At 42.5% G+C, this 27,333-nt stretch overlaps 1 protein-coding gene across 1 annotated transcript; it reads right to left on the bottom strand.

Moving 5' to 3' along the window:
* Positions 1 to 156: 156 nt before the first annotated feature.
* snap29 (synaptosome associated protein 29) lies at positions 157 to 26,908 on the bottom strand. The gene is made up of 5 exons (XM_078554473.1): positions 26,555 to 26,908; positions 18,452 to 18,642; positions 12,806 to 12,891; positions 4,338 to 4,436; positions 157 to 2,748 (listed from the first exon to the last, which is right to left on the bottom strand). Exons 1-5 carry the CDS (start codon positions 26,813 to 26,815, stop codon positions 2,591 to 2,593), a joined length of 795 nt encoding a protein of 264 aa, XP_078410599.1. The 5' UTR covers positions 26,816 to 26,908; the 3' UTR covers positions 157 to 2,590.
* Positions 26,909 to 27,333: the final 425 nt, after the last annotated feature.

Here is a 27,333-nt window from a genome sequence, read left to right as displayed (position 1 = left end):
TTCTGGTATCGCAGCATGTTTGCTCCTCAAGTGTCTGACTTAAGATACGGAAAATAAAAAAGCAATGTTAATTTTGCTATTTAAACTGGAAGGTAGCCAATTCCATGCGTAAATTAATGTTCAAAAAATTAAATGGTTAGAACAGGAATAACCAACATTTAGTATTTGGAAGTGATTCAGCAAAATTATAGATTAAAGTTTTCATACTTAGTTTCCACATTAAACTACACCCAGTATTTTGCTCTTTTAATTTTTGATTTTCCAAGTACATTAAAAAATCAAATTAAGCTTTTGTGCTTAGTTACTGCAGCCAAAAGAAGCTTGCAATAGTTTAAAAAAAAATACTGCATCCACCTTGTGCAATTTGGAACCAATAATGTAGAGGTTCACAAAGCACGCTAACTTATCCTATTAAAACAAAAATCACATTTTGTACAAAAAGTGAGAATTTGGGGTATTAAACAACCACATATTTCTATCCCAACATTTAGCTACAGACAAAACCAGCGAATTTTAAAAAAGAACATTTTGGATGACTTCATTACTCATTGTTCTTTGAATACAAATCCTCAACAAGTCCCATATATCGATTACACATACAGAAAACATGAAATGCACTCCATTGCTAAATGGGCTTTGCGTCGGTTTCAGATATTTTAAGCAAGGATCCCCTGTGATATCAGTTATTTTCAGATAGGGCTCAAAAGTCTGAGTTAGTAAATTAGCCTATGAAAAAGAAATCTATCACCTTCAAGACAGGTTGCTCTTTGACCCCTCAACCCCAACCCTGACCTGATTTACAAAAAGTTAATGGGTAAAAGGCAGGTGTAATGAGTTTGCACAAATTTCCTCTGAAGGACAGGAAACAAACTTGTTGCGATGACAGACAAATGGTAGAGTCTTGAGACAAAAATTTTGATCCTCGATTAGCTGCCTTAGTCAACTCTCCCGCTTCCACTCATCCCTTTCTGTGCACGCCTCACTCTTTTCATACTTTATTCATCAAAATACCATCCTTGAGGGGACAACCTTGCAACAAGAAACAGTTTTTGAAACGATCTTTCATTCCTCAGCAGACACCCGCCTTTGCACCGTAGCCAGGAGAAAGCAGCTACAGGAGTGGCCAGATGGTTATAACCAAACACTCTGCTCAGATTCATGACGTTTCAAAGTGCCACAGCTGCCCTGTTGGGTGTTTAAGGGACAACAGTGACCATGAAGTCCTCAACCATGATTAAACAGCCCTTTCCGCTGCACTATAGAAATAGTGAACTGAAAGGACAGAGGTAAAGAAACCCCACAAAATGGTCCGGGTGTTAAACGCACTGTTTATGCTGTTTGCCATAGAGCGGAGAAGTGAGAAAGGAAGTATATTCTTTAAGTAATTCACCCTCACTGCATTGTGTAGTGAGTGAGCATGTACGAGTGTGAAAACAGACAAGGGATATACATTTCCCTACACAGCATTTAGGATTGTGACAATTAAGCTACCTCCCTCTTTTCTTTCTTAGAATCTTTGATATTATTCTCAGAACGCTTTTTTCATAAAGTGAATTGTCTGCAAATTTGCTTGCTGTTCAGCTAACAGCAGCCAGCAAGAAAGGTTTCTCCGAAACAAAGGAAATCCTGAAATACACTACAGGAAAAACGGGATTAAATTAACAGCTTCTAGTGGACCTGCTCTACAAAGATCGCCCCCAGTGGTACCCGAGTACATCTACTTCATAGGATGAGTGAGTTTTGTTATATTCAAGTGTTTATGCATACTACAGGTTGTAATTTTAAGAGAACAAAGGACTTAACATTCAAAACAGTCCTTTAAAATACAGGCACTGTTTCCACTGATCTAAAAAAAATCCAAAGGGCATGTTTTGATATGGATAACTCACATTAACTGGTAGAAATATATTTGTTATTAGATATATTAATCTTCAAAAAAAAAGTTTAGTATAAACTGATGGTGTGCTACAAGTCACAGATTACCAAAGGCACATATGTACAGCCTCTTCACAAAACAAGCTAAATCACAGACTAGGCAAGAATGATTGGGGGTATGCGGAATTGAGAAAACAGCAGGCAATATGCAAACCAGTGAAATCTAACTCTCTGGACAACAGCACAGAAACGGAGTCTAGTGTCAGTGATTTTCCAATGACCTCATACAGGCTAGTTTTCCTGGCCTCTTTCTGTCAAAGCTACCAGTAACAGCAAGCAATTGCAACAAAAAAATGCAACCAGGTTTCACATTAGCATTGACACACAAAAGTTTGGATCACACACAATTTCTGTCTTCCATACAAACTGGCACAGATCATTGAAAACCAGATTAAACAAGAGTGGCATGGCCGCACAACTTTTAACTCCTTTATACAATCGCATCATATTAATCAGTATTTAATGCAAATCTGAATGCAGACACCTAGGGTACATTAAAAAATTACATCCATGGTAATACATTCGGAAACATTTTGTCAAGAATGGCGTCAATTTCTTTGGGAGGTTTGTGAACTGTTTTCTCAAATCCTGTTTACTAAATCATCTGAATAAAAGGTCTTATTTCCAAAACAAATTTGAAATCTGACGCGGCACTTCAGAGTTTACGAATCTGTCGATCAGTTGCGATAATCTTAGAATCCAGGCGTTCTGCCTTGGTTGTCAAACGATCAATGATCTGATCCTGGTCATCAATTTCTGTCTGCAGGCCAATTGCCAGCCCCTTCAGACGGCCTAGGCCGGAGGACAACTCGTCTGTGATTAGAAGGAAGAGACAGAACCGTGATTCACGTTTGCACAACAAGAGACTTGCATTCATTACAGCAGCTTTCACAATCTCAAAACATTTTACAGCCAATGAAGAACTTTTGAAGTGTAGTCACTGCTATAATGTAGAAAACCTGGCAGTCCATTTACACACAGCAAGCTCCTACAAACTGCAATATGAATGACCAAATCAACTGTTCTTTTGATGTTGATTGAGGGATAAATGTGGGCCAGAACAGCCAGGATAACTTCCTACTCTTCAAAATATTACCATGTGATCTTTTATATCAACCCGAGGGGGTAGACAGGGACTCCATTTAACTTCTCATCCAAAAAAAAAGACAGTACCTCCGGCAGTGCAAAACTCCCTCAGTGATGCATTGCGAGTGCCAGTCTAAATCTGCACTCTGGCTTCTGGAGTGAGACTTGAACCCACAAGATTTGACTTAACTCAAGAGTGCTACCACTGAACTGTTGCTGACAGACACCTTCAAAATGGAACAAAATCCACACCTTCTCCAAAGTGATGGAAACTTTAGAGGAAGCATATCTTACTAAATTCAATTAAAACACAAGTCAGAATGCAATAAGAATGGAGCAGAAATAAAGACTCCATTGTAAATACAGCGTCACGATTTGTGGGTGATGCATTAATTACACAAGAGGATCATTCAAAATAATAAGTGGCACGTTTGAACAGTCAATGTAAATCAGAAAGACTTGTATTTATTTAGTACCTTATTATTTGAATGCTTCATTACTTTTGAGCACAGCAGTGTGCGTAGGGAAACAAGGCAGCTTTACTTATTAGCAAAACGAGTACCAAGTTAAAGCTGCTTTCTTTTGCTTTTAGCTTGGATGGGTCCATGAGACAAGATACCCATTGCTGGCAAGGTCCTCCTTGGTGCTTTACCACAGCTTCATGGCAATACTTAAATCACTTTAAAGAAAAAACCAGCTTGCAAACCAACAGGATTTGATACAGAAGTCTTAAAGAATTGAAATTAAAAGTACAGAAGCACTGGACCAGTTGCTGATAGGTCTGTTGACAGTAGCAAAGATCACTTGGGGGAGAAAGGCAACTGGCCCATTAAAAATATAACTGTAAAGGATAGGTTATTTGGATCATTAGAATGGAAACTACAAAAATCATCTCTTGCAAGGGTGGACACAGAAACAGGTCAGAGTTATATCATCACAGAGATAAAAACAAAAAACTACTGCGGATGCTGGAAATCCAAAACAAAAACAGAATTACCTGGAAAAACTCAGCAGGTCTGGCAGCATCGGCGGAGAAGACTCTTTTCTTCTCCACCGATGCTGCCAGGCCTGCTGAGTTTTTCCAGATAATTCTGTTTTTGTTTCAGAGTTGTATCATAACTATCCTGTATTTTAACTCCATTTACCCTCTGTGGTTTCATAACTCTTACCTAACAAAAACCTGCACTGTTCTGAAATCTGCGACTGATCCCCAGTCTCTGTCTTTGGAATGGGGTGGGGGGAAAGTTCCAGAAGGAACAAACGACTACACCACAGGCAGCACAATGGCAAGACTCTCGAGTCTGACAATACCTTACCTAGATTGTCATCTATCTGCGCATGGTAAGTACGAAGAATATTGTTCTTGGAGTAACTGTTATTTTCTATAGCAGCAGAGCTGCCACTGGCCCCGAAACCTAAACAGAAAAAGAAAAACAAAATTAAAGCTAGCAAAAACAAAACCAGGAGGAATTTTATTTTCAGTAATCAAAAATTTTAGCCCAAGATAATTTTCCAGATATAGTTTTTGTGCAAAAAAAAAAGATACCTTGTAACTAATTTCCCAATTTTGCAGTCAATTTAAAAAGACTAATTGCCTCATTTAAAGGTAGAAATGCATGTGCAAAACAAGAGAGCGAAAGGTTCATTGCCATTTCTTCCACTTACCTGGAATGGCTTAATCTCTGTACACTTTTCCCTCTGTCTATTCAGAGCTGATGCGCAGAAAGTAGAGGTAAATTTGAAAGGCATCCAAGTCATAGAAACACAGAATGCCTACAGCACAGGAGGCCACTCAGTCCATCAAGTCTATGTCAGCTCTCTGCAACAGCAATTAGCTAGCCCCACTGTCCCAGTCCGCACTCCCCAAAATCAAAAGACCTATAAACCCCACCCACTCAAGGAATCCACTGGACTTAGCTGAGCAGGTTAATGCCACAGACAAGCCAAATTGGCCTAAGATTTTTGGGGCGTCCTAAACCCATCTGCCTCACAAGGATCCCAACGCACGGCTACACAAGCTGAACGGCCAGATTCAATGCTAGTTCCCATCATGTGCAGAGAACAGAAGGCAAAAGCATGTAGGTAAAGGGAATTTTCTTGGAATGGAAATGTATGGGAAATGGTATTCCATAAGGATTAGTACCAAGTTACTCTCATCACATACATGAGTAATCTGGATTGAAGGAACAATATCAACATTCTCTGATAACAGCAAGAGGATAATGACAGGCAGTTTAATATGGAAAAACACAAGTAAAACTAGGGAAGGAAACCGGAACAGCTTGAGCAGAGGAGACAAATCAATGATGAAAACATAATCCTGGGTTTAATATTCTTCAAAGCATAGGATGCAAAAATACTGAAATAATGTTGAATTTGTACAGTTGTAGTTATGGTGCAGGCTGAGGAACATTCATTGTTTTTAAGTGGTCTGTTATGATTGGGATATAAAAGCGATGGAAAAGGTGGCAGGCAGATTCTTGAGGATGCAACAAGGGATGAGGGCCAGGTATGTGGGTCTTTTCTCCCCCCCCACTAGAGCTGACAAGATTGAGGGGGTGACATTATGGAGGGATATGATACAGTAAGCTGGAATGCTTCCACTAGTCAGTAAGATTCCAATGAGAAGGATAAATTTAAGCATTTTAAATTTTAAAAAAAAGCTCTACATTTCACAGAATTGTTAGTGCAGGAGGCGGCTATTTGACCTGTTGTGTCTGCACCAGCTCTCCGAATGAGCATTAAGTCTCAGGGCCATTCTCCTGCCTTTTCCCTGTAGCCCTGCACATTGTTTCTATTTAAATAATCATCCAATGCCCTCTTGAATGCCTCAGTTGAACCTGCCTTCACCACACTTACAGGTACTACATTCCAGACCCGACCCGAACCACTCACGGGAGAAAGTTTTTATCTGATCGCATTTGCTTCTTTTGCAAATCACTAAATCTGTGACCTCTTGTTCTCGATCTTTTTACGAGTGGGAGCCGTTTCTCCCCACTCTGTCCAGCCTCCTCATGATTTTGAGCACCTCTATCAAATCTCCTCTTGGTCTTCTCCTCTCCAATGAGGACAGTCCCAGCTTCTCCGATCTATCTTCATGACTGAAGTTTCTCATCCCTGGAACCATTTTTGTAAACCTCTTCTGCACTCTCTCCAACGTGTTCACATCCCTCCTAAGGTGTGGCGCCCAAAACTGCACACAATATTCCAGCTGTAGTCCAACTAGTGCCCTATACAAGTACAGCATAACCTCTTGGTTTTGTACTCTATGCCCTTAACATTAATGATTTATAATTAAAATGCTAAATTATCTGTCTCCAAACCATTACTGAAGGAGAATTCAAATTCCAGGAGAGGATCAAATAGTTGGTTTAAATAAGAGTGAAAAGTACTAAATATGGAGCAAACTTTTAAAAAATGTATTCCATTGATGATTAATACAGACCATCCCAATTGAAAGGCACCTGGAAGTGATTTCAAGGCTGTTCAGTAATGGAACAGTTCAGAGCAGAGAAGGGGAAAAAAGAAAACATACACTCATTTTGCTTGGGTCCGAACTGCACTGCTCACAGCCCAGGGTGCCAGGTGAGAGTGCGGGAGTGTGAACAGGACGGTCACGTCTCTGATGCACGAGGATGTTCGTCTGAGTGTTATTGACTGCAATGTCCAATTAAGAATAAATCTCCACTGTTTAGAAATAAAATGCTATTTTGTTTGTAAAAGATTATAAACGTTGATGTTGTAAGCCCATTTCTTGTATTGATACTTGACTCAGTGGTTTGGCTGTTTCTTTATGAAGTCATGGCTCATTAAAGTTCAGCTCAGGATTAGTTTTCTTTGGAACTGCAGCATCAACTTCTGTGTCTAATTAACCATAACAAAAATAAACCCTTGACCCCAGCATGAGTTAAACTCCAGTTAGAACATGGCATTCCACAAAATGTGTAAACTCAATGATATCCCACCTGCAATTTGCATCTCCTGAAGGCCCTGATTTTGTCTCCCTGAGCACCAGCTGCCGCCTGGAGCTTCATCACCAAGTAGTCAGCCCTCACGCAAGCCAAGCATACATGTGTTAGCAGGCTATCCAAACATTAAAGTTAGGTGGGAATCTCCGCTGCATCCAATCACTTCCTAGCATGGGTCACTGGATCGCACATCAGGAAAATGGCACGCTGGCTAACCTTCCTCTCTAGCCCAGGAGAACTAAACCAACTGTAGCACTGCTTTGTGCTATCTTGCTGTGATAACCAGAGTACAGGTGCAAATTGAACAATAGATCTCTTGGTGTGCAATTCATTGTTAACTAACATTCGTTTTAAAGTGATCACTCAGAACAAAAGACCTATGCACTACCTAATGAATTAATATTGAATGCATAATCAATTTTCTCACAGGGACGTGTAGGATATAGTTTAATTCAAACTATTTTTGGGTCAAAAGTGTAGAACATACACTAATATTGGTATGGTATACAATGGTGCCACCTAGTGCCATTAAAGAAAAATTGCAGCACTATCTCCTGCATAGCAAGTTTATTATACAAGGGTTTATACAACTTGGTTAAGTTGTAATTCACTCCTGGATGGTTATATAAGGCTGCAATATAAAAATCAAGGAATCTATCAACACAAACTAATAAGAACAAAGCTTACATGGTTTAGAACTCCCAAGATTAAATAACAGTCTTAAGACACAACCAAGTGCCATACATGGGCAGCAGAGTTACTACCAAGGGGAGCCACTTTTACATCTTTTCATATTGGCGTTGGGATGTCTGAATATTTCAAGTACTTGAAGTGCAAAGATTATGCAGTACTAGCTGTGTGATACAACAGTCTGTCAGAATGTCCTTTGGAGGAGATAGTGAGTAGATTGAGCCTGTTTGCTTGAGTTTAGAAGAACGAGAGGTAATCTCAATGAAAATTAAATTCTGAGGGGGCTTCTTGACAGGGGTAGAAGTCGAGAGGCTGTTTCCCCAGGTGGAATGTCTACAACTGGGGGGGGCTACAATCTCAGAATGAGGCTTCAGCCATTAAAGACTGAGGAGGAGGAGAAATTTCTTCACTCAAAAAGGTTGTCCTTGGAATTCTTTACCCCAGAGGGTTGCACATACTCACTGTTGTAGAAATTAAACCTATATGTTAGACCAGGCTTGCAGGGTCACATGTCCTACTCCTGCTCCTAATTCTTATCTTCTTACTACTGTCTAAATGGAAATCTGACAGCACCATAAATTATCAGTGAACAAGTATTGTGCAAATTTGAGGATTTCACACAGCATTTGGGTATTTTTTCTAAATGCCTGTCAAAGTTTCCTTTTTTGGGGCCCCAATAGAATGCTGAAGGAGTACGCTTAAAGATGTTTCACCTTAAATGATGTTAACAAAGTACAGGGAATAGGGAGTTAGAATGAATAATGTGGACAATTATTACCAACCACCTAGTGAAAAAGACAAACTTAATGCTTAAGGAAATCAAAAGAAAACAAATAGGGATAAGTCCAAAGGAAGTTGAGGGGAAAAGCTCTGGGACTCCAGGTACAAAGGAAGTGACTAGCAAGAAACTGGAGAGAAAAAGTGGGAACAAGGGAGTAAACCTGCACCCAAGAAGACTGGATAGAACATTCAGCCTCCTGACACATTTCTATTTAGAGCTTCAGTTGGGTATATTGAGGAAAGGCTAGAAGGACCACTGAAGGCATCATTTAGGGCAGAGTCAGGGATGGTAGTCCACAAAGGGTTTACAATCAAGGGGAGGAGAGTGGGGCGTCTGAGGAATTAATATTGGGATCATTGCTATTCTTAATTTGCAATAAATTTGTGACAGCCAATTTGCACAAAAGCTCCCACAAACAGGGATGTGATAATAATCAGAATCTGTTTGTGAGATTCTGGTTGAGAAATCAATATTGGCCAGAGCACCAAGGATAAGTCCCATGCTGTGCTTCGAAAAAGTGCGCTCTGGGACCCTCTTACATTTATCCAAGATAGCAGATGTGGGCCTCTTGACAGTGCAGCAGTTCTACAGTACTGCACTGGGAGACTCAGCCTTCATTGTGCTGAAGTCTTGGAGTGGGTCTTGAACCCATAATCTTCTGACTCAAATGAGTGTGCTACCAATAAGGCCATGGCTGACATTTAAATTTAAACAGGAGACATTTGGCAAATGAAATGCACTGATTAGGAAAACAGATTGCATTAACAAATGGCTATTTTCATAACAGAGATCATTTTTTGAGATAAGGGAATGATTTAGGAAAGACATGACTCAAGAACCATGCAATGAGCAATGACATAAAAGCAGCTGTTGAAAACCACTCAAACCAAACAGGAGACAAAGGGCAGAGATGGAAATGGATCCCATGTGAGACTAAGAGTGGATGCTAGCCAACAAACCAGCAGAAACTCAATAACTTTCAGGCATCGATGGCAAAAGAGAGGAAATTTTTGATGGAGAAATACTAGAAGTATTTGCAACAATTTGCCTGAACTAGAGACTGTGGTAGCAGCAGAGAATTACAATATATGAGGAATAAAAATATGGCTTACCCTGGTGGATAGAGGTGAATACAACACAGAAAGGAATAGAATTTCAGGAAAAAATTGAAAGGGAAGGGTTATAGATATGTATGCAAGGACATGTGGTAAGGGTAATAGAGTGGTGAAAAGAGAAAAACTATCAATTGAAATAGTCAAGGTGTCCAAGCAGACAAAGGAAAGGCCAACAGTGGTGTACTAATATTTCCAACAAGAATTGGACAAAACTTCTCGTGAAAGGTTACTGGTCAAGGCTCAAATGCTGCAAGGATCCAGGGGGGAAAAAAAGCAATAAACTGACTGAAGGGTAGAAAACAACTGTTACATGTTATACCATGCAAATTTGCAGCTGATGCTGAAATAGGAGAGGCAATTGATTCAGAGGACATTGCTTGGGAACAAGAAAAAGGAGTTGGGTAAACCATGAACGGAACGACGACATTGCACTTAAAAACCAAAGTATGGCACAAAAGGGGAAAAAAGGGACGGCCTCAAATACTTCCATGATGTCGAAATTATAAGTGTGGAACTCCGAGATCTAAGAGGCACTAAGACTCAGGGTTCAACATATGCAATAACTGGAACAGCAAATATAGCAATAAATCACATAACCACATAGCCAAAGCCAGCTCAATAAGAGGTATAAGAATCATGACAAACTGAAGACACTTTGCCTAAAATTAAACCTGGATGTGTGATCTGGGCAGTCACTACAGAGGCACTCAGATCTTGGAGGTGGGTCAGAGAAACGGCAGAGACAATCCTCCGACCCTAGGAACTGGAGTTCAGCAGAAAAGGCCGTGGGCTTATCAGGGAGGTGATACTGATATGAAAGATAACATATGGAAAAAATAAATCCAATAAAGTTACTTTGAACTAAACCATGGGCTGGCAAAGGAGGCAAATTTGGGATTGATGCCAAGAATATATTTACACAAAAAAAACAGATTTAAGACAGCACAGATGAAACTCTGGAATTATTTATGGTGATTGTGTTTTTTTTTGTAGGGGGGGGTGGGGGGTAGGGAGAGAAGAGAAAAAAATAGGTAAGCCAAGATGGACTAAAATGCCCTCTCTCCCATCTGTACTTCTACTACTGGGATTAGCTTTGCTCTCTTCCATGGAGGCTTTGCTGGTATTCATTAACTTTTCAGGCCAAGTTTTTTTAAACACTGATCCATATTAAATCATGCTATAAAAGGTAGAGGTCCAATGCTAATATCATTGGCCATTAAAGATATTAAGGGAACAAAGCTCATTTCACCTACAGAGGAGCTGACCTTCACAAGATAAATTGCTTTCACAATTCTGTTCCCAACCAGACCCAGTGGACAGACAGATGTTTCTGGAAAAGAAATTTAACATGCAATGTTTTGATCACAAAGGGATCACTTTCTGCTTTAACACTAATGGTTATGAAAGAGAATTGCTCCTTTTAAAGTGTGCAGCAAAATTTGTGCTTCACAATGTTTCTCCCCATTAATTTGATCATAGGATGCAAGGGTGCAAGCGCTGCTGCCAAGGCCAGCATTTATTGTCCATGCCCTTTTACCCTTGAGGTGGTGATGGTGGTGATGAGGAGGCACCTTCTTAAACTGCGACAGTCCATGTGGTGTAGGTACACCCAAAGTGCTGTTAGGGAGGGAGTTCCAGGTTCTTGATCAAGTGACAGCAATGGAATAAAGACATTGTTCCAAGTCAGGATGAGAGAGATTGTAGGTGGCAGGTGACGATGTTCTCTTGCACCTACTGCACTTCAAGGTGATTGAGGTTGTGAGTTTGGAAAGCACTGCTGAAGGAGCCTTAGCAAGTTACTGCAGTGCACACCATCTACAACAGTACCCTGATGGTGGAGGGACTGAATATTTACAGTGGTAGATGGAGAGCTGTTCAAGAGGGCGGCTTTGTCCTGAATCGTGTCAAGTTTCTGGTTGAGCTACACTGGTCCAGGCAAATGGAGTATTCAATCACACTCCTGACGTACCTTCTAGATGGTGGGTTACTTGCTCAGAATTCCCAGCCTCTGACCCGCTCTTGTAGCCACAATATGGCTGGTTCAGTTAAGCTTTTGGTCAACAGTGACCTTCAGGATGCTGAAGGTGGGGGATTCAACAATGGTAATGTTGTTGAATATCAAGAAGAGATGGGTAGATTCTCTCTTGTATATAGTCATTGCCTGGCACTTGTGTGGTGTGAATATTACAGGCCACTTATTAGCCCAAGCCTTGCTAAGAGGGTATGGACTCCTTCAGTATCCGAGGAGTCACAAATGCGACTGAACACTGAAGTGAACAACCCCACTTCTGACCTTAAGGTGGAAGGAAGGTCACCGATGAAGCAGCTGAAGACGCCTGGGCCTAGGGTACTGCCCTGAAGAACTCTTGCAGCAATGTCTTGATGTTGAAATGAATGACCCCCAGCAATCAACCATCTTCCTTTGTGCGAGGTATGACTAAAAGCTTAAACACTGGACCCCTTGGAACTTTAGGATTCCTATTTTCCCTTTATGAAAGACTCCAAACATGCTCCTTCTTCAGCAGTTAGCGCAGCAATGTTTTCCTAAAATCCTTCAATCTCGCACAGATAGTGCACTGTTTTCACTTTGTAGTTTTCCCCATTTGCTTGTACTAAAACACAAATCATTTTGAAGTAAAAATACTGCATCCAGATGTCAGCCCAATGCCAGGTATTAGAAAATGTACATCATGTCCTGTCAGTCAGAGGGCAGATATTTAGAATGTAACCCCAACGAACTTCATAAATTAGCATTGTGCTCTCTCAATCTGTTATAGCCTTTCATCTTGTAAGCAGGCGGTTTGTGCTGTGGTGGTCGACTGCATTAAGCATTGCCTGGTGAGGGTCAAGAGCCACACTAGCATGGCAGTCTCTGCTGCATTTGCTGCGTAAAGTGACCGTGGGCTCAGAAGGTGCACAATTTGCTGGCCTCCATTTTCTCTGGGTCCTCTTCTTGGCTAGCTGAGCTGCACGTTTCTGCTCACCTCTTCCAATGCTCTCTCAAGTCATATCTAACCAGCATACTACAGACATACAGACCAGCAAGGTTGCAGGATTAATCCCTCAACACTGGGCGACCCTACCCGGAGCAGCAGAGTGTTCAAGGAGCAAGAAGGGAAAAAACCCAAAACACAGCAACTTCTATTGAAAAGGTGAGTCCAGATTTGGACTGTTGACCGCACAGGGGGTCATTTGGTCCATCGGGTGTGTGCCCATTGAAAAAGACTTACCTGAAGTATCTAGTTTCCTCAGGTTTGGATGCTTTGCCCGGTCCTCATTTCCCTGCTGCATACTCTTATCCAAAGCATCTTGTAATCTGCCACACAAAATTTTAAAAAAAAGTCTTGCTTTAAATATTGAACAGTTGATTAACATCGCAAACTGAAACAAGATAAGTGAGAAAGTTGATGCATTGGTTTGAATTTTCCAAAACTCCGTAGATTCGGGGGAGGTCCCATTAGATTGGAAGACAGCAAACGTAACTCCATTATTCAAAGAGAGAGGGAGACAGAAAGCAGGTTCAAGGTAATCAGGCAGTGTCAACATGGTTTTGAAAAAGTAAAATCATGTTTAACCAACTTACTGGAGTTCTTTGAGGAAGTAACATGTGCTGTGGATAAAGGGGAACCGGTGGATATACTGTACTTAGATTTCCAGAAGGCATCTGATAAAATGCCAGATCAAAACTTACTGCGGGGGTAACATCTTGCCATGGATAGAAGATTGGCTGGCTAACAGAAAGCAGAGAGTAGGCATAAATGGGTCTTTGTCAGGTTGGCAACATGTAATGAGTGGCGTGCCATAGGGATCAGTGCTGGGACCTCAACTGTTTACAATTTATATAAATGACTTGGATGAAGGGATGAATGGGATGGTTGCCAAATTTGCTGAAGACACAAAGATAGGTAGGAAAAGTTGTGACGAGGACGTAAGGAGGCTACAAAAAGATATAGATAGGTTAAGTGAGTGGGCAAAGGTCTGGCAAGTGGAGTACAAAAATGTGAAATTGTCCTTTTTGGCAAGGAGAATAAAAGAGAAGCGTATTATCTAAATGGTGAAAGACTGCAGAGCTCTAGGTGCCGAGGAATCTGGGTGTCTTAGTGCATGAATCGCACGAGGCTAGTATACAGGTACAAGTAATTAGGAAAGCTAATATAATGTTATTTATTGCAAGGGGAATTGAACATAAAAGTAGGGAGGCTATGCTTCAGTTATACAGGGCTTCGGTGTGACTATATCTGGAGTACTGTGTACTGTATTGGTCTCCTTATTTAAGGAAGGATGTAAATGCATTGGAAGCAGTTCAGAGAAGGTTTACCAGACTAATACATGGAATGGGTGGGTTGTTTTATGTGGAAAGGTTGGATAGGCTAGGCTTGTATCCGCTGGAGTTTAGGAGAGTAAGAGGTGACTTGATTGAAACAGAAGATCCTGAGGGGTCTGGACGGGGTGGATGTGGAGAGGTTTCTTCTGGTGGAGAATCTAGAACTAAGGGTCACTGTTTAAAAATAAGGGATCGCCCCATTTAAAATGGAGATGAGGTGAAATTTTTCCTGTCAGAGGGTTGAGTGCCTTTGGAACTCTTCCTCAAAAGGTGGTGGAAGCAGAGTCTTTGAATATTTTTAAGGCAGAGGTGGATAGATTCTCAGTCAACAAGGGGCTGACAGGTTATCGGGGTAGACGGGATGCAGATTTGGGGTTCCTATTAGATCAGCTATGATCTTATTGAATGATGGAGCACGCTTGAGGGACTGAATGGCCTACTCCTGCTCCTTATTCGTATGTGTCGTATATTTGAAACAGTTATCTACGTGGACTCAGTGCAAAGCCCCAGGGAAAATATGTAAATATATTCTTATTACTTTCTTTGACATGCTAGCATTAACACAACTGCACTGTGCTGAGGAAAGCAACATGAGGACATCTTTGACAACAAATAAAGATGGCTGATTGCAGTCTTTTGGCACAGATCCTTGGACATATGACAAGCCAGGCCAGGGGTCAGCAACCTTTTTCACCTAAACAGCCATTTAAAAAAAATAATAAATTTTCCTAAAATGAAAATTGGGAGTTACAAGATGAAAATTCAACATTTCTAAACCAAATACTTGGTAAATTGCCAAGTGTTTCTGTTATAATGCAAATAAAATACATGCATTGAATGCACATATCGATAGAAAAAAATTGAAATTAAAATAGACCTGACTTGGAATCACATGCGTTGAATTAAGACAATTTGTTTTTTAATTGATTCTTGTGACAAAAATCTTCTAATAGCACATTCAGAATAATTCATCATCTTAGCTATGTGAGAAGCTATAATGTTTGTCGCCATAAAAATGCTTTGCATTGAGGAACAGGTTGTTATCTTATAACTATGGTGTAGCTATACCACTCGAACAGGTTTATTCAGAGCACGATGAGGTTTTTCATTAAAATAATTATTTAAAACAGTGTAGAACAATGAATAACCTTTAATCCCCACAATAAAAAACTCTCTCTTTCCTGGACTTAATTTTTTTAGTCTGGAGCAAGTTGGAAGCCACAAATGAGATGTTAAAGAGCCACATTTGGCTCCAGAGCTGCAGATTGCAGACCCCTGGTCTAGACTATTCCATAACTTGAATGACTACTGCAGGCCACTATTAGTAACAGCAAGCTTCAGATTAGAAGGATCAAGCCATTATTTTCCCTTAAGGGAACCCTGATAGTTTAAGACTGTTGGGGGGAGGGAAATGGAAAGTTACAGGTGTTCATTTGGATGCATCAAGGGCATTTTAGGATGAGCAATAAATGCTGGTCTAGCCAGCAATGCCAACATCCCATTAATGAATAAAAAAACTCACGAACTGGATAGGGTAAGAGGAGATTTCAGTTTTTAGATCCTATTTTGCAGGTAGACACATTGTATTCTGTATGTGCGTTCCTTTATCTAAGATGGACTGAAGTGTAATAAGCATTTATATAGCACCATTAACATAGTAAGTATCCCAAGGGACTTCACAGGAGTGTTATCTTGTCATAATAATGAATTCAGAAGCTATCAAAAACATACATAGACACACACAGCCAGCTAAATTCCAGTTCTTGCATCTGATGGGTGCTATTCTTTATAGCAGTTAATTCAGTTTTGGATCTTATCATCATCAATACAGCCAAGACAGACTGGGATAGAATAAACAAAAGAAATTTAGTAAGTACAACAAAACAAAGCTCATAGCAGCACATTAGGGAGACACCAGTTTATTACAACTTCCCCACTCGTGACAAGTACTTTACTGTGTTCTTTAGTACTGTCTAGGGCAGAAAAAGTTGATGCAAACAGGAAAATGCACATTTCTAATTGAACTTCATCTTAATTCCTAGTCTGTGACTGAAGATCATGCAACAGAAAACAAAGTGAAACAGAACCATTAATAAAGATGTGGAAAATAAAATAGGCACCTTCTGAATTAAAATCAATTGCTTGATGCAGCAAAGCAGATGCCAGGTACACAGCCATCTATACTGGGCAACTGAGGTAATGCTAAAACGGAACACGCCAGATTTCAAAAATTTAAAGGAGTCTAGGCATTAGAACATTGCTTCTCTGCTTTTGTGTCAGCTGTGGTAGCAATGCTGCCTCCCAGTCAGACCCATTGTGGTTGAGTCTGACACCAGAGACTTTTGGCACAAAACCTGGGCTGACCCATCAATGTTACTCTCTGAGGTGCCATCTTCAGATAAGACATTAAACTGAGGCCCCATTTGTCATCTCAAGTGATGCAAAAGGTCCCACAGCACCACTTAGAGTAGGGAGAGTTTGGCTAGTGTACAACATAGCCAATCAACTAACACATCAAACAGATTATCTGGTAATTATCACACCACTATCTGCTGAGCAAATTGGCTTTGTTTCCTATGTAGCAACCGTGACTACACTTCAAAAAGTACTTCATTTGCTGCAAAGCACTTTAGGACACACTAAGGTCATGAAAGGTGCTAAAGAAGGCTAACTTTCTTTCTTTACAGTGTAACTCAGTTAGATATCATTCCTCAAAGGGAGAAAGGAAACAAGATATCACGGAATTGAAAATTAGTCATTTAAAAGCAGCTACATACAATAGTAATCATGTTCTCTGGTAGCAGAAGCAAATACCACAAATAACGATGGGCAAACTAATCTGCTGATAGATCCAATGATGGAGTGAGCTCACCAACCCCTTTGGTAGTTTGCCGATGATGCAGTAAGTCCCATGTGAGTCCAGTTTTTGCCAGTGACAGAAAATTAAAGGCTTTTGCAAGAAAATGCTGGCAGCATGACACTGACTATTTCAATAGCTCTCAAACCTAATACTAAATCAAGATGTTTCATTTTGGCTCCTGTATTTAAAATAATCCGGACTTTCTGGATGGGGAACGGGGGAAAACGGAGGATAAATTGACTTTAAAAATATAGTTGTTACAAGATTGCTTGAATTTTGCTTCCCATCAAGTTGAAGGACATCAGAGTCAGGAATGAAAAAGTTATTGTCCATCTGGTGTTAAACAATTCCAAGTTAGAAAAAATGTAAACTTCCTTCTACACTTCTCTAACCTCAAGAGCACCAGTTGTGTTATGCAATATGTTGTGCAAGATTCCCATTTCCCACACCTATCATTCTTACAGCCAGTCCACTTAAATCTATGAGTTGGGATGAAAGGAGATGTGGAACTTGGGAATGAAGGGGGGAAATTCTAATATCAGCAGGGTATCCAGAGGATCATTAACATAAAGCTGGTTTATAAGTTCAGTTATAGCCTCATTACTAGTCTTTAAAGTAAAGGCAAGACCCACTGAATTTAGCAAACCCAAACACACACACACAGGACCTCTTGCAGTTACTTGACTGCTAGCTTTCAATTATTGAACAAATGCAGTTTTGTTCATTGGAGAATATACATGAGGCAAAAGACAAAAATCTGCAACAGCTTTCCTCCATTTACTAAAGGGAAAAGCTTGTACCAGTATGCAGGGAAACTGCTTTGTCCGTGCACCAAAATGAACTAAATAACAAGCTCACCTTTACACACCATAAAAGTACTAAACTATGACCTCAGCGATAACTGGGTCGCTACAAAATTAAACGCTCCTCTAACTCAAGCTTTACACTGCCCCAGAGAGTGCTTTCATTATCACATTGGGATAAAGTAATAATAATCAAGTTGCAGTTTTATAGTTTTAGTCAGTGCTCATTTCTCTAGGTGACGCCACAACTGGACTGGGGCCTTCGTGTCTGAGGAAGTTTTATTAATACATGTGGGATATAGCCATTCGTTAAAATAGAACGACAGACTGGAATCTCGTACAGCTATTGCTATGTGCACTTGGGGCGGAATTTTCCAGCCCTTCACGCGGGCGAGATCTTCTGGCCCAGCCGACGGGAATGGGAATTTCAATGGCTCATCGCCCCTGCTGCCGGGGAACCCGCCATTTGGTGGGGGGGGGTCTGGAAATTCTGCACACACACACTCTAAATATAGAGAAACTCCTGGGGATCCTGTCCTAACTTCCAAACTACATGCATTGCACAATCATATTCAATATTTAAAGAAAAGTAATTGAGAAATATGTCCAATGGCACTCTACAGAGGAGAAAAGTAAACAGATTTGCAGAATTAGGAGAGATGACCAAAAGCAGAGAAGGAAGAGTTGAGGAGAGATGGAGGTGGGGGTTATTGACTTACATGGGGCAAGTGAACCTCCATCTACAGACAACACCACTGAGAAAATATGAAAAGAGGGGGCCAAGGATAGAATCCTGGGCCACAAAGGTGAGAAAGCAGGAAAGGGAAGTTGGGGTGGGCGAGGAGAAGAAGAAGGAGGAGGGAGAGAGACAAGAGCAGAGGATACTCACTTGCTGTTAGCTTGTTTCTCAGGTTCTGGAGAGGCTTGCGGTTCCGGGTTCTTAGATTTGAAGTAGTTCGTAATGCCACCAAAGATACTCTTAATACTGTTTATGTGTTTCTGGCTAACTTTCAAATCCTGGTCCATTTTATCCACCATATTCTCTGATCGCCTAAGAGATTCACCTTGTCGCATTAGTTCCTATATAGCAAATAAATCAAATCTACAGTAACTATTAAGACATTTCACAATGTTTAAAAATGCTGCCCAGGGTGGCATAAATCTCAAAATTAAATCTGTGTGAACTTCAAATACCAAGGAAATTAATGCTTTTAAAAAAAAAGTCAACAATGCCATGTATAGGTGGAGCAGCAAAGAGCCAAAACCACCCATAAATGGAGCAGCTGGCTTAGAAACCAGAAACATCACTGAATGATAAGCACACTAATGAGCTTTTTCTTCAATTCACATATGGAAATAATGTACGTCAAATTTTGCTGGTAAATTGAATCCTTCTATCCAGAATCAAATTAGCAAAACACACAGATTTCCTTTGAAAAGGGATGAAGACTTTTCAATTTGCTAGAATTCAGAAAGGGTGCACAAATGTCAAAAAAGATTAGAAATCCTCTCATACGACGGATGGATTCCAGTGTAATTAAATGGGTTATCACCAGGGGAAAGCAATCTTTCCTGTTTCTGTTTTTCTCCCCAGAGAATGGAAGAAGTCACAACAATGGATGTAACCAACAGACGAGGCAGTGTCTGGTTTCAATATACAGCTGTGCAGAAAGCTCCTTAGCCAATTTAAAAGCTTTTTTTTGTTTTGATTTTCTTTAAAGGATGTCCATGGCGAGAGTGTAAGGAAGCTAAGCAACTAGGTGTCAAATATGGTGGGTCGGGGGGGGAAATGCAGTGGATGTAGTGTGCATGGGTTTTCAGATAGCCTTTGCCAAGGCATCTCAAACTAGCGGAACAAATTAAAGGCACGTGGACTGAGAGTAAAGGTTGCAAATTAGATTAAAAACTGGTTAGATGGATGGAGACAGAGTAAGATTTAAAGGTAGCTTGCCAAAGTGGTTGGAAGTGGACAGCAGGAACTGCGTCTGTTCACTGCATACATTAACAGTTTGATTATAGGGCTAAAGGTGATATCTAAACTTACAGCTCTTAGTGAAATAACCATATAATAAAAATCAATCATTGGAGAGCCAGGAGTGGATATTGATAAGACAGCATATTAAAAAAAAGTGAGGGATGGAATTCACTGTCACTAAATGGAAGGCCCACACATTTTGGTTAAAAATGGCAATTATACTTTGAATGCGGGAAGACTGGATAATGTGGAAAAGTGGAGTGACTTGGGGTTTCAGGTTCACAAGACCTTAAGTGCAGAATCTCAAATGAGTATTGCTGAAAACAAAAGGCATTTTTTGTCGAAGTTTTTAATTTTGTGCTCATCAGGGCAATTCGCAAGAAAATACTAATGTCAGGGGAAACAACATGTATATTGTATGAGAAGAAAGTGCCGATTGGTTGGCAAGTGGACTGATTGGTAGAGGCATTGCCATGGAGAACGCATCACTGGATAGGGACTGACAGTTAACTGCCAAGAATTGTTTGAAATTTAAACCAGGCAGTTTGACTGATTGGTCCAGACATTGCCCTGGGGAATGAACCAGCAAATGGCTGTCACTTATTTTGTTTAGCTGAAACTGGCACAATGTGTGTACATGCTCAGTATGCAAAGGACAAGGCCCTGTGTATTAATATATGTAGCTTCCAGTACACACAAATGCACCACACAGAACTCAACTGACAATCTTAAATTGGTTGTCAGCGTAATTCTTAGCACACTGAGGATTAGTTAGCAAATGTTGTCTAATCGTGGAATCACATCTAATGCTGGACACTGTTTTGAGTTTTGCAAGCACGGACTGTTTGGGTACGGTCCATACCTTGCACATTGTGAACAGCGGAAGGGACATACTATTTGATACTATCCGCAGTCTTTGGGACTTACGGCCTACATGCCGAGCTTTACAGTGGCACTGAAATTCATATGCCACATTACTCATTTGTGTGATAGGCAGAACGTCTTTTTGGCTTAACGGCAGCATCCTGTTAGTGACGAATACCACTCATGTTGCTACTGCGTAGTAGCAGCATGAAACAGCTAGTTTCACCTGTAGCTCAAACTTTTGAGATACCCTGCCATTCCATGGTAATCTGGGTGCTTTTCAGGTCCGAAGTGATGGCCTTGGGCCTGTTCATGAGTTTGCGCGATATACAACGCAAAATGATCTGATCAGAGGAGCCATTATCCTGCAGGATGTCTTTGATACCCTATTTCAGCATCAAGCTTGCATGGTGAGCAAATGGCTTGGGCCCCCATTTACCAGGTTGCCGATAAGGCCAATCTTACAACATATGGAACTCTAAGAGTCCAAATGTGTGTATTGACAAGTGAAGGTAGGCTTATGGTGGATTGTGGTAGAAATCCTGCCAGATTTCTCAACTAGTATGTCAAGGAAGGGAAGTTCATTTAACTGCTCCATTTCAAAAGGTGAATTTGAGGGCAGGACAAAGCCCATTAAGACATGCAAGGAAATTATTACATACAGCTGCAGATTTAAATATAGCAAACGTATCATCCACATATTGAAAATATGCGAGGGGTAGGAGAATGGGTGTCATTCCATCGAAGACACATCTCTCATGGACCCCAACAAAGATGTTTGCAAGAGCTGGGCCTAGCTATGATGGCTTCAAAAATGGGGATTGTTTTCATCAGGAGCAGAGGAAATGGGGCGATTTGATAAAGGTTAAAGTAAGAAAGGGATGGGCTAGAGTAGATAGAAACAGACTGTCTTCAGCGACTGAGGGGATTTAGAAGGGGACATAGACATAAAATTAAGTGCAAGAGATTTGAGAGAGAGATATTTTTTTTTTTTTTGAAAATACAGATGGTTGAGAAAACACTACCAGAATTTGAGATTGAAATCATGTCAACATTTAAGAATAGGTTGAATGGATGACTGAAGGAAGGTACCCGATGGGATAATGGCTACTGTTCTTGTGGAGGGGTGACACTAATATATTAGACTGAATGGTATGACTCCATGTTACAATTTTTCTATAATTAATTGGTCAGTATGCTTGGAGACAAGTGTAATTCATAGATATTAAGAGTTGGTGGATCTGATATTAACTGTTTCCTTATTGCTGAGGCATGAACAGGAAGGTTGTCAGGTTGTACAATTAATTGTATTGCACCCAGAACTGGTTATCTCATCACCTAAACATCAGTATTCAAGTCTTTATCCATGTAAAATTCCAATTTAAGTTCCAGACTCATCAACAGTAAATAATTCAACCAATACTAAAAATAAAACACTTTGGTGTAAAATACCTTTATCATTCCCCTGCTTGGAACCATATGCTCAGTAAACAGTTAAAATGAAAGCGAGGTTTCCACTGTTTATCTGACCTACAATGGTCGTGGAGGTACAATAGGCTGCACCACATTAATATTAGTTCTGTAAATGCACATTGAACACAGAATCAACACAGAAGACAGCCATTTGGCCCATCGTGTCTATGTACCTCTTTACAAGAGCTCTCAAGTTAGTCCCACTTCTCTGCTAAACCCCTCCCCCCCAATAGAAAGACTTGCATTTATATAGCACCTTTCATGATTGCAGGATGGCTCCAAGTGCTCTATAGCAAATTAAGTACTTTTGAATTGTAGCCACTAATGTAATGTAGGAAATGTGACAATTTGTGTACAGCAAATTCCTATAAACAGCTCTGAGGAGTCATACAGACTTGAAACGTTAACTTTTTCTCTCTCCACAGGTGCTGCCAGACCTGCTGAGTGTTTCCAGTATTTTCAGTTTTTTATCCCTCCAACAGAAATCTGATGGTGGACAAAATCTGTTTTTGAGACATTATTTTATTTAGTGAATGCAAATCCCCAAAGCCAGAGAGAGAGAGTTTAAGGCAATTAGTCCAGCACATAGCCTGTAGAGGGGACTCTCCTCAATAATGTGCAGCATCGTTTGTGCCTTTCCATAAATGCGTAAGGGGATGTTGATTGAGGAATAAATATTGGCCAGGACAATGTGGAATAACTCTCCGACTCTTCTTTGAAAGGGTGCAGTGCCTGAGGGGGCAGGTGGGGCCTGGGTTTGATGCCCCAGCTGAAAGATCTCACTTCTCACTGTGAGCACTCCCTCAGTGCGGCACTGGAGTATGAGCCTTTTTGATCTGTGCGCTCAAGTTGTGAACCGGGACTGGAACCCACAACCTTCTGAATCAGAGGCAAGACTGCTACCAACCGAGCCGTAGCTCCAGTTTCCCTGTTGAATGTTACGATTTGAGTTGCTTCCAGCACCCTCTAAGTGCTGCACTGCAGGTCATAATACTGCATAAAAACTCATCATCACTTGATTTTTTTTTGCCACATCTTAATTGGTGTCCCCTGGTTACTGTCTCTCCCATCATTGCAAACAGTTTATCCTATTTAGACTACCACAACACTTAATTTTGAGCATTGCATTAAGTGACCCCCAACTTTCTCTGCACTGTGCAACTTCTCTAGTCTCTCCATATAACTGAAGTTCCTTAAATGTTAGATGTACAGTATTTTTAATCATGTACTTTTAGCATATTCAGTGTTATAAAGTTATCTGTAATAATGCCCTTCAGATTTACATTTTAAACACTTTAAGCTGGTGAAGATTGTGTTCCTGACTGGGTTCTGGTAACTAACCTAATCATGTCAAAACAGATTATTGCAAAATCCAAAACAAAACCAGAAAATGTCAGAAACATACTGCAGGTCAGGCATTTATGGAGACAGAAATACAGTTATTTTTGAAGCTGATTAGTACTGGATGATGCTGATTTTTAAACAACCGGGAAAAGAACAAAGGGGAAACAAAAAGGGAATCACAAATTACTCCAGGTGAACAGAGTAAGAGCGACAAACAAAAAACCCCATTGGAGAGCATTCCTGGAAAGGAAATACAGCAAAATAAATTCAATGCTCCAATAGACATCAGAGAGGAATACAGATGGCCATTTGTAAAACCCAATAGGACATTTTCACAGATCACCAAATTATAGGGTGATTATACAGTGACAGACCTGTCTCCACCAGGCTTTTTCTTCATTTTAAAAAGTAAAGAGCCTCATAAAGTTAACACCCTACTTTGGTTAGTTGAACTTCTCTCCTTGGACAATAGTTTTGTCCCAATATTCACTTGAACTTTATCTAATTAAACAGTTTTGCTCATCTTTGACAGCTTACATAAATGTACAGCCAGGAACAGGTCCTTCAGTCCAACTGCTATATATTCGCAGTTATGCTCTACACAAGTCTCCTCCCACCCTATCAGTACATCCTTCTGTTCCTTTCTATCTCATGTACTTACTGTATCTCATTTCACTTTAAGCACATCCATGCTAGTTGTCTGAACCAAGCCAAGTGGTAGCAAGTCCCACTCTGAGTAAAGCAGTTTCTCCTGAATTTTTTATTGGATATGATGGTTTGGTGAATCATATTTATGATCACTAGTTTTGGACTTCCTTGCAAGTGGAAACATCTTCCCTACATCTGCCCTACTAAACCTCCTGAAGACCTTATCAGCTCACCACTTACTCAGCCTTCTCTCATGAGAAAAGAGCCCCAGCTTATTCAGGCTTTCCTAAGAGTTATAACTTTTCAGTTCTAGTAATATCCCTCAAAATATTTTGGTACCTTTCTCAGCACCTCTTTCAATATGGAGAACACAGGCACAGTATTACGTGGGAGTGCACAATATAAACTGGCTCAATTAATCAACAGCATTTGTGCTCCATCCTACTTCATCTCACCCCATCAACTAACTTCCCATTCCTTTCTCCCTCTCGCTCTTATCTAGCTTCCCCTGAAATGCATCTATGCTATTCACTTCAACCACTATGTGGGATCAAGCTCCACATTCTCACCATAGAATCTCAATAGTACAGGACAAAAAAAAATCTATCGACTCCATGCTAACCTTTGTTCAGTTAGTCCGACTTCCTGCTCTTTCCTTGTATTCTTACTTTTTTTCCTCTCCTTCAAGTATTTATCCAATTGCCTTTTGGAGACGACTGCTGAATCTGTATTCACCACCCTATCAGGAAGTGCATTCCAAATTCTAACCAGTGTGTGGAAAAGACTCACCCCATCACATCTGGCTCATTTGTCAATCACCTTTAATCAGTGCCCCCTGCTTGTCAACCATTCATTTACTAGAAAGAGTTTCTTTTTATTTACTCTATCTGAACCCTTCATGATCTTAAACAAACCTCCCTTTAGTCTTCTCTGCTCCAAGCAGAACCTCAACTTCTCATCTGCGGAACCGTCCTCAAATCTTTTCTGCACCCCCTCCAAATCCGTCGCCGTCCTTCCCAAAATATGGCGCTCAGAATTAAAACATAATACACAAAACAGGGAACATGAGGAAGAACTATTTTTTTTATGCAGCGAGCGGGTAAGAACTGCAAACTTGGGTGCTTTAAAAAGGTGGAAGCCGAGACAACCGATGACCTTCATAAAAAAAAGGAAGTTAAGGCGGGCACTCGGGAGGGAATAAGCCTGCAGTGCTAAAGGGGTAGAGCCAGAGGAATGAGAAGGATTGGTTTAGGACACAGAGGCAGAAGAGCCTTGATGGGCCAAATAGCCTCTAGTGCCATGAATGATTCTATGAGCTGGGACCAAACCAAAGTGTTTAATATGGTTGAGCAAATCTTCCTAGTTTTTGTACCCTATAAAAGCTCAGAATCCAAATGCTTGGTTAACTCAAATAAAATTACTAGCATTTTATTTCTTGCTGGGGCTCCTTTGTTGACCTGTCCAGCCACCTTCAAATAATAGGCAAAAAAAAACACAGCCCCTCCTTTATATAAAGTGTGTAACTCTCCAGAGTTTATATATAAATGAAATAGCCGGTGTCTGTGGGTGAGCAAAAACCTCCGAGCTCCCCTCCCCGGGGGGGGGGGGGGGGGTGGGAGAGAGGTGGGGGTGGGGGGGGGAGAGAGAGGTGGGGGTGGGGGGGGGAGAGAGAGGTGGGGGTGGGGGGGGGGAGAGAGGTGGGGGTGGGGGGGGGAGAGAGGTGGGGGTGGGAGAGAGGTGGGGGTGGGGGGGGAGAGAGGTGGGGTGGGGGGGGGAGAGAGGTGGGGGTGGGGGGGGGAGAGAGGTGGGGGGTGGGGGGGGAGAGAGGTGGGGGTGGGGGGGGGGAGAGGTGGGGGTGGGGGGGGGGGAGAGAGGTGGGGGTGGGGGGGGGGGAGAGAGGTGGGGGTGGGGGGGGGAGAGAGGTGGGGGTGGGGGGGGAGAGAGGTGGGGGTGGGGGGGGAGAGAGGTGGGGGTGGGGGGGGGAGAGAGGTGGGGGTGGGGGGGAGAGAGGTGGGGTGGGGGGGAGAGAGGTGGGGGTGGGGGGGGGGAGAGAGGTGGGGGTGGGGGGGGGGAGAGAGGTGGGGGTGGGGGGGGGGGGAGAGGTGGGGGAGAGAGGTGGGGTGGGGGGGGGGAGAGAGGTGGGGGTGGGGGGGGAGAGAGAGGTGGGGGTGGGGGGGGGGAGAGAGGTGGGGGTGGGGGGGGGGAGAGAGGTGGGGGTGGGGGAGAGAGGTGGGGGGGTGGGGGGGAGAGAGGTGGGGGGTGGGGGGGAGAGAGGTGGGGGGGTGGGGGGAGAGAGGTGGGGGGGTGGGGGGGGGAGAGAGGTGGGGGTGGGGGGGGAGAGAGGTGGGGGTGGGGGGGGAGAGAGGTGGGGGTGGGGGGGGTGGAGAGAGGTGGGGGGGGAAGAGAGAGAGAGGTGGGGGGGTGGGGGAGAGAGGTGGGGGGGGAGAGGGGGGGGAGAGAGGGGGGGGAGAGAGGGGGGGGAGAGAGGGGGGGAGAGAGGGGGGGGAGAGAGGTGAGGGGGGGGTGGGGGGAGAGAGGGGGAGGGGGGGGAGGGGGGGTGGGGGGAGAGAGGGGTGGGGGGGGGGAGAGAGGTGGGGTGGGGGGGGGTGGGGAGAGAGGTGGGGGAGAGAGGGGTGGGGGGAGAGAGGGGTGGGCGGGGAACCTTCATCAGGGCCCCGGGCCTCTCACCGTCGCCGCCTCGGTGCCCATTTGCTCGGACTCGTACACGAGGGCCACGCAGCGGCCGCTGCTCTGCACGGTCCGGTCGGCGCTCCGCAGCACCTGCTGCCTCAGGCTCCACTGCCGGTCCTGGGCCGCGCCGCCCGGCCCGCCGCCGCCGTCCTCCTCCTCCTCCGGCCACGGGTCACTCCTCCGGCCGCCCGACGCCGGCGGCTGATCCTCCTCATCCTCCTCGGCGAACGGGTTATAGCGGTTGGGGTAGACCGACATCTTTTACACACACTCACACACGGGCCGCTGTCTGTTGACCGGGTTGACACCAACAAGCCCCCTCCCTCCCGCTTCTTCACCTCCTTCGGTTCCTCGGGAATCAGCTGACAATCACCCGACGCCAGGTCCCCCTGACGTCACCCCGCTTCCCTTCCCTTCCCGCCCCGTGAAACACCCACGGGCGCGGCCATCTTTGAGACGGGCAGCCAGCACCATCACATGACCTTCACCCCCACTCCAAACTCATTCTATGCCTATTATGAAGTCTGAAGGAAGAAAGACTTGCATTTCTGTCCTGATTAGAAACAGAAAATTCTGGAAATACGCTGCCAGTCAGCCAGCACCTGTGGAGAGGGAAACAGAGTTAATGTTTCCAGTCCATATGACTCTTCTTCAGAGTTAAAGAGAAGTAGAAATGTGATGAAATTTATAACTCTGTTGAAGGGTCATGAGGACTCGAAACGTCAACTGTGCTCTGCTCCGCCGATGTTGCCAGACTTGCTGAGTTTTTCCAGGTA

The sequence above is a fragment of the Cetorhinus maximus genome, chromosome 12, assembly GCF_964194155.1.
Source record: "Cetorhinus maximus chromosome 12, sCetMax3.hap1.1, whole genome shotgun sequence".
In the NCBI taxonomy this organism is placed as follows: domain Eukaryota; kingdom Metazoa; phylum Chordata; class Chondrichthyes; order Lamniformes; family Cetorhinidae; genus Cetorhinus; species Cetorhinus maximus.
This window is presented reverse-complemented; position numbering and strand designations above follow the sequence as displayed.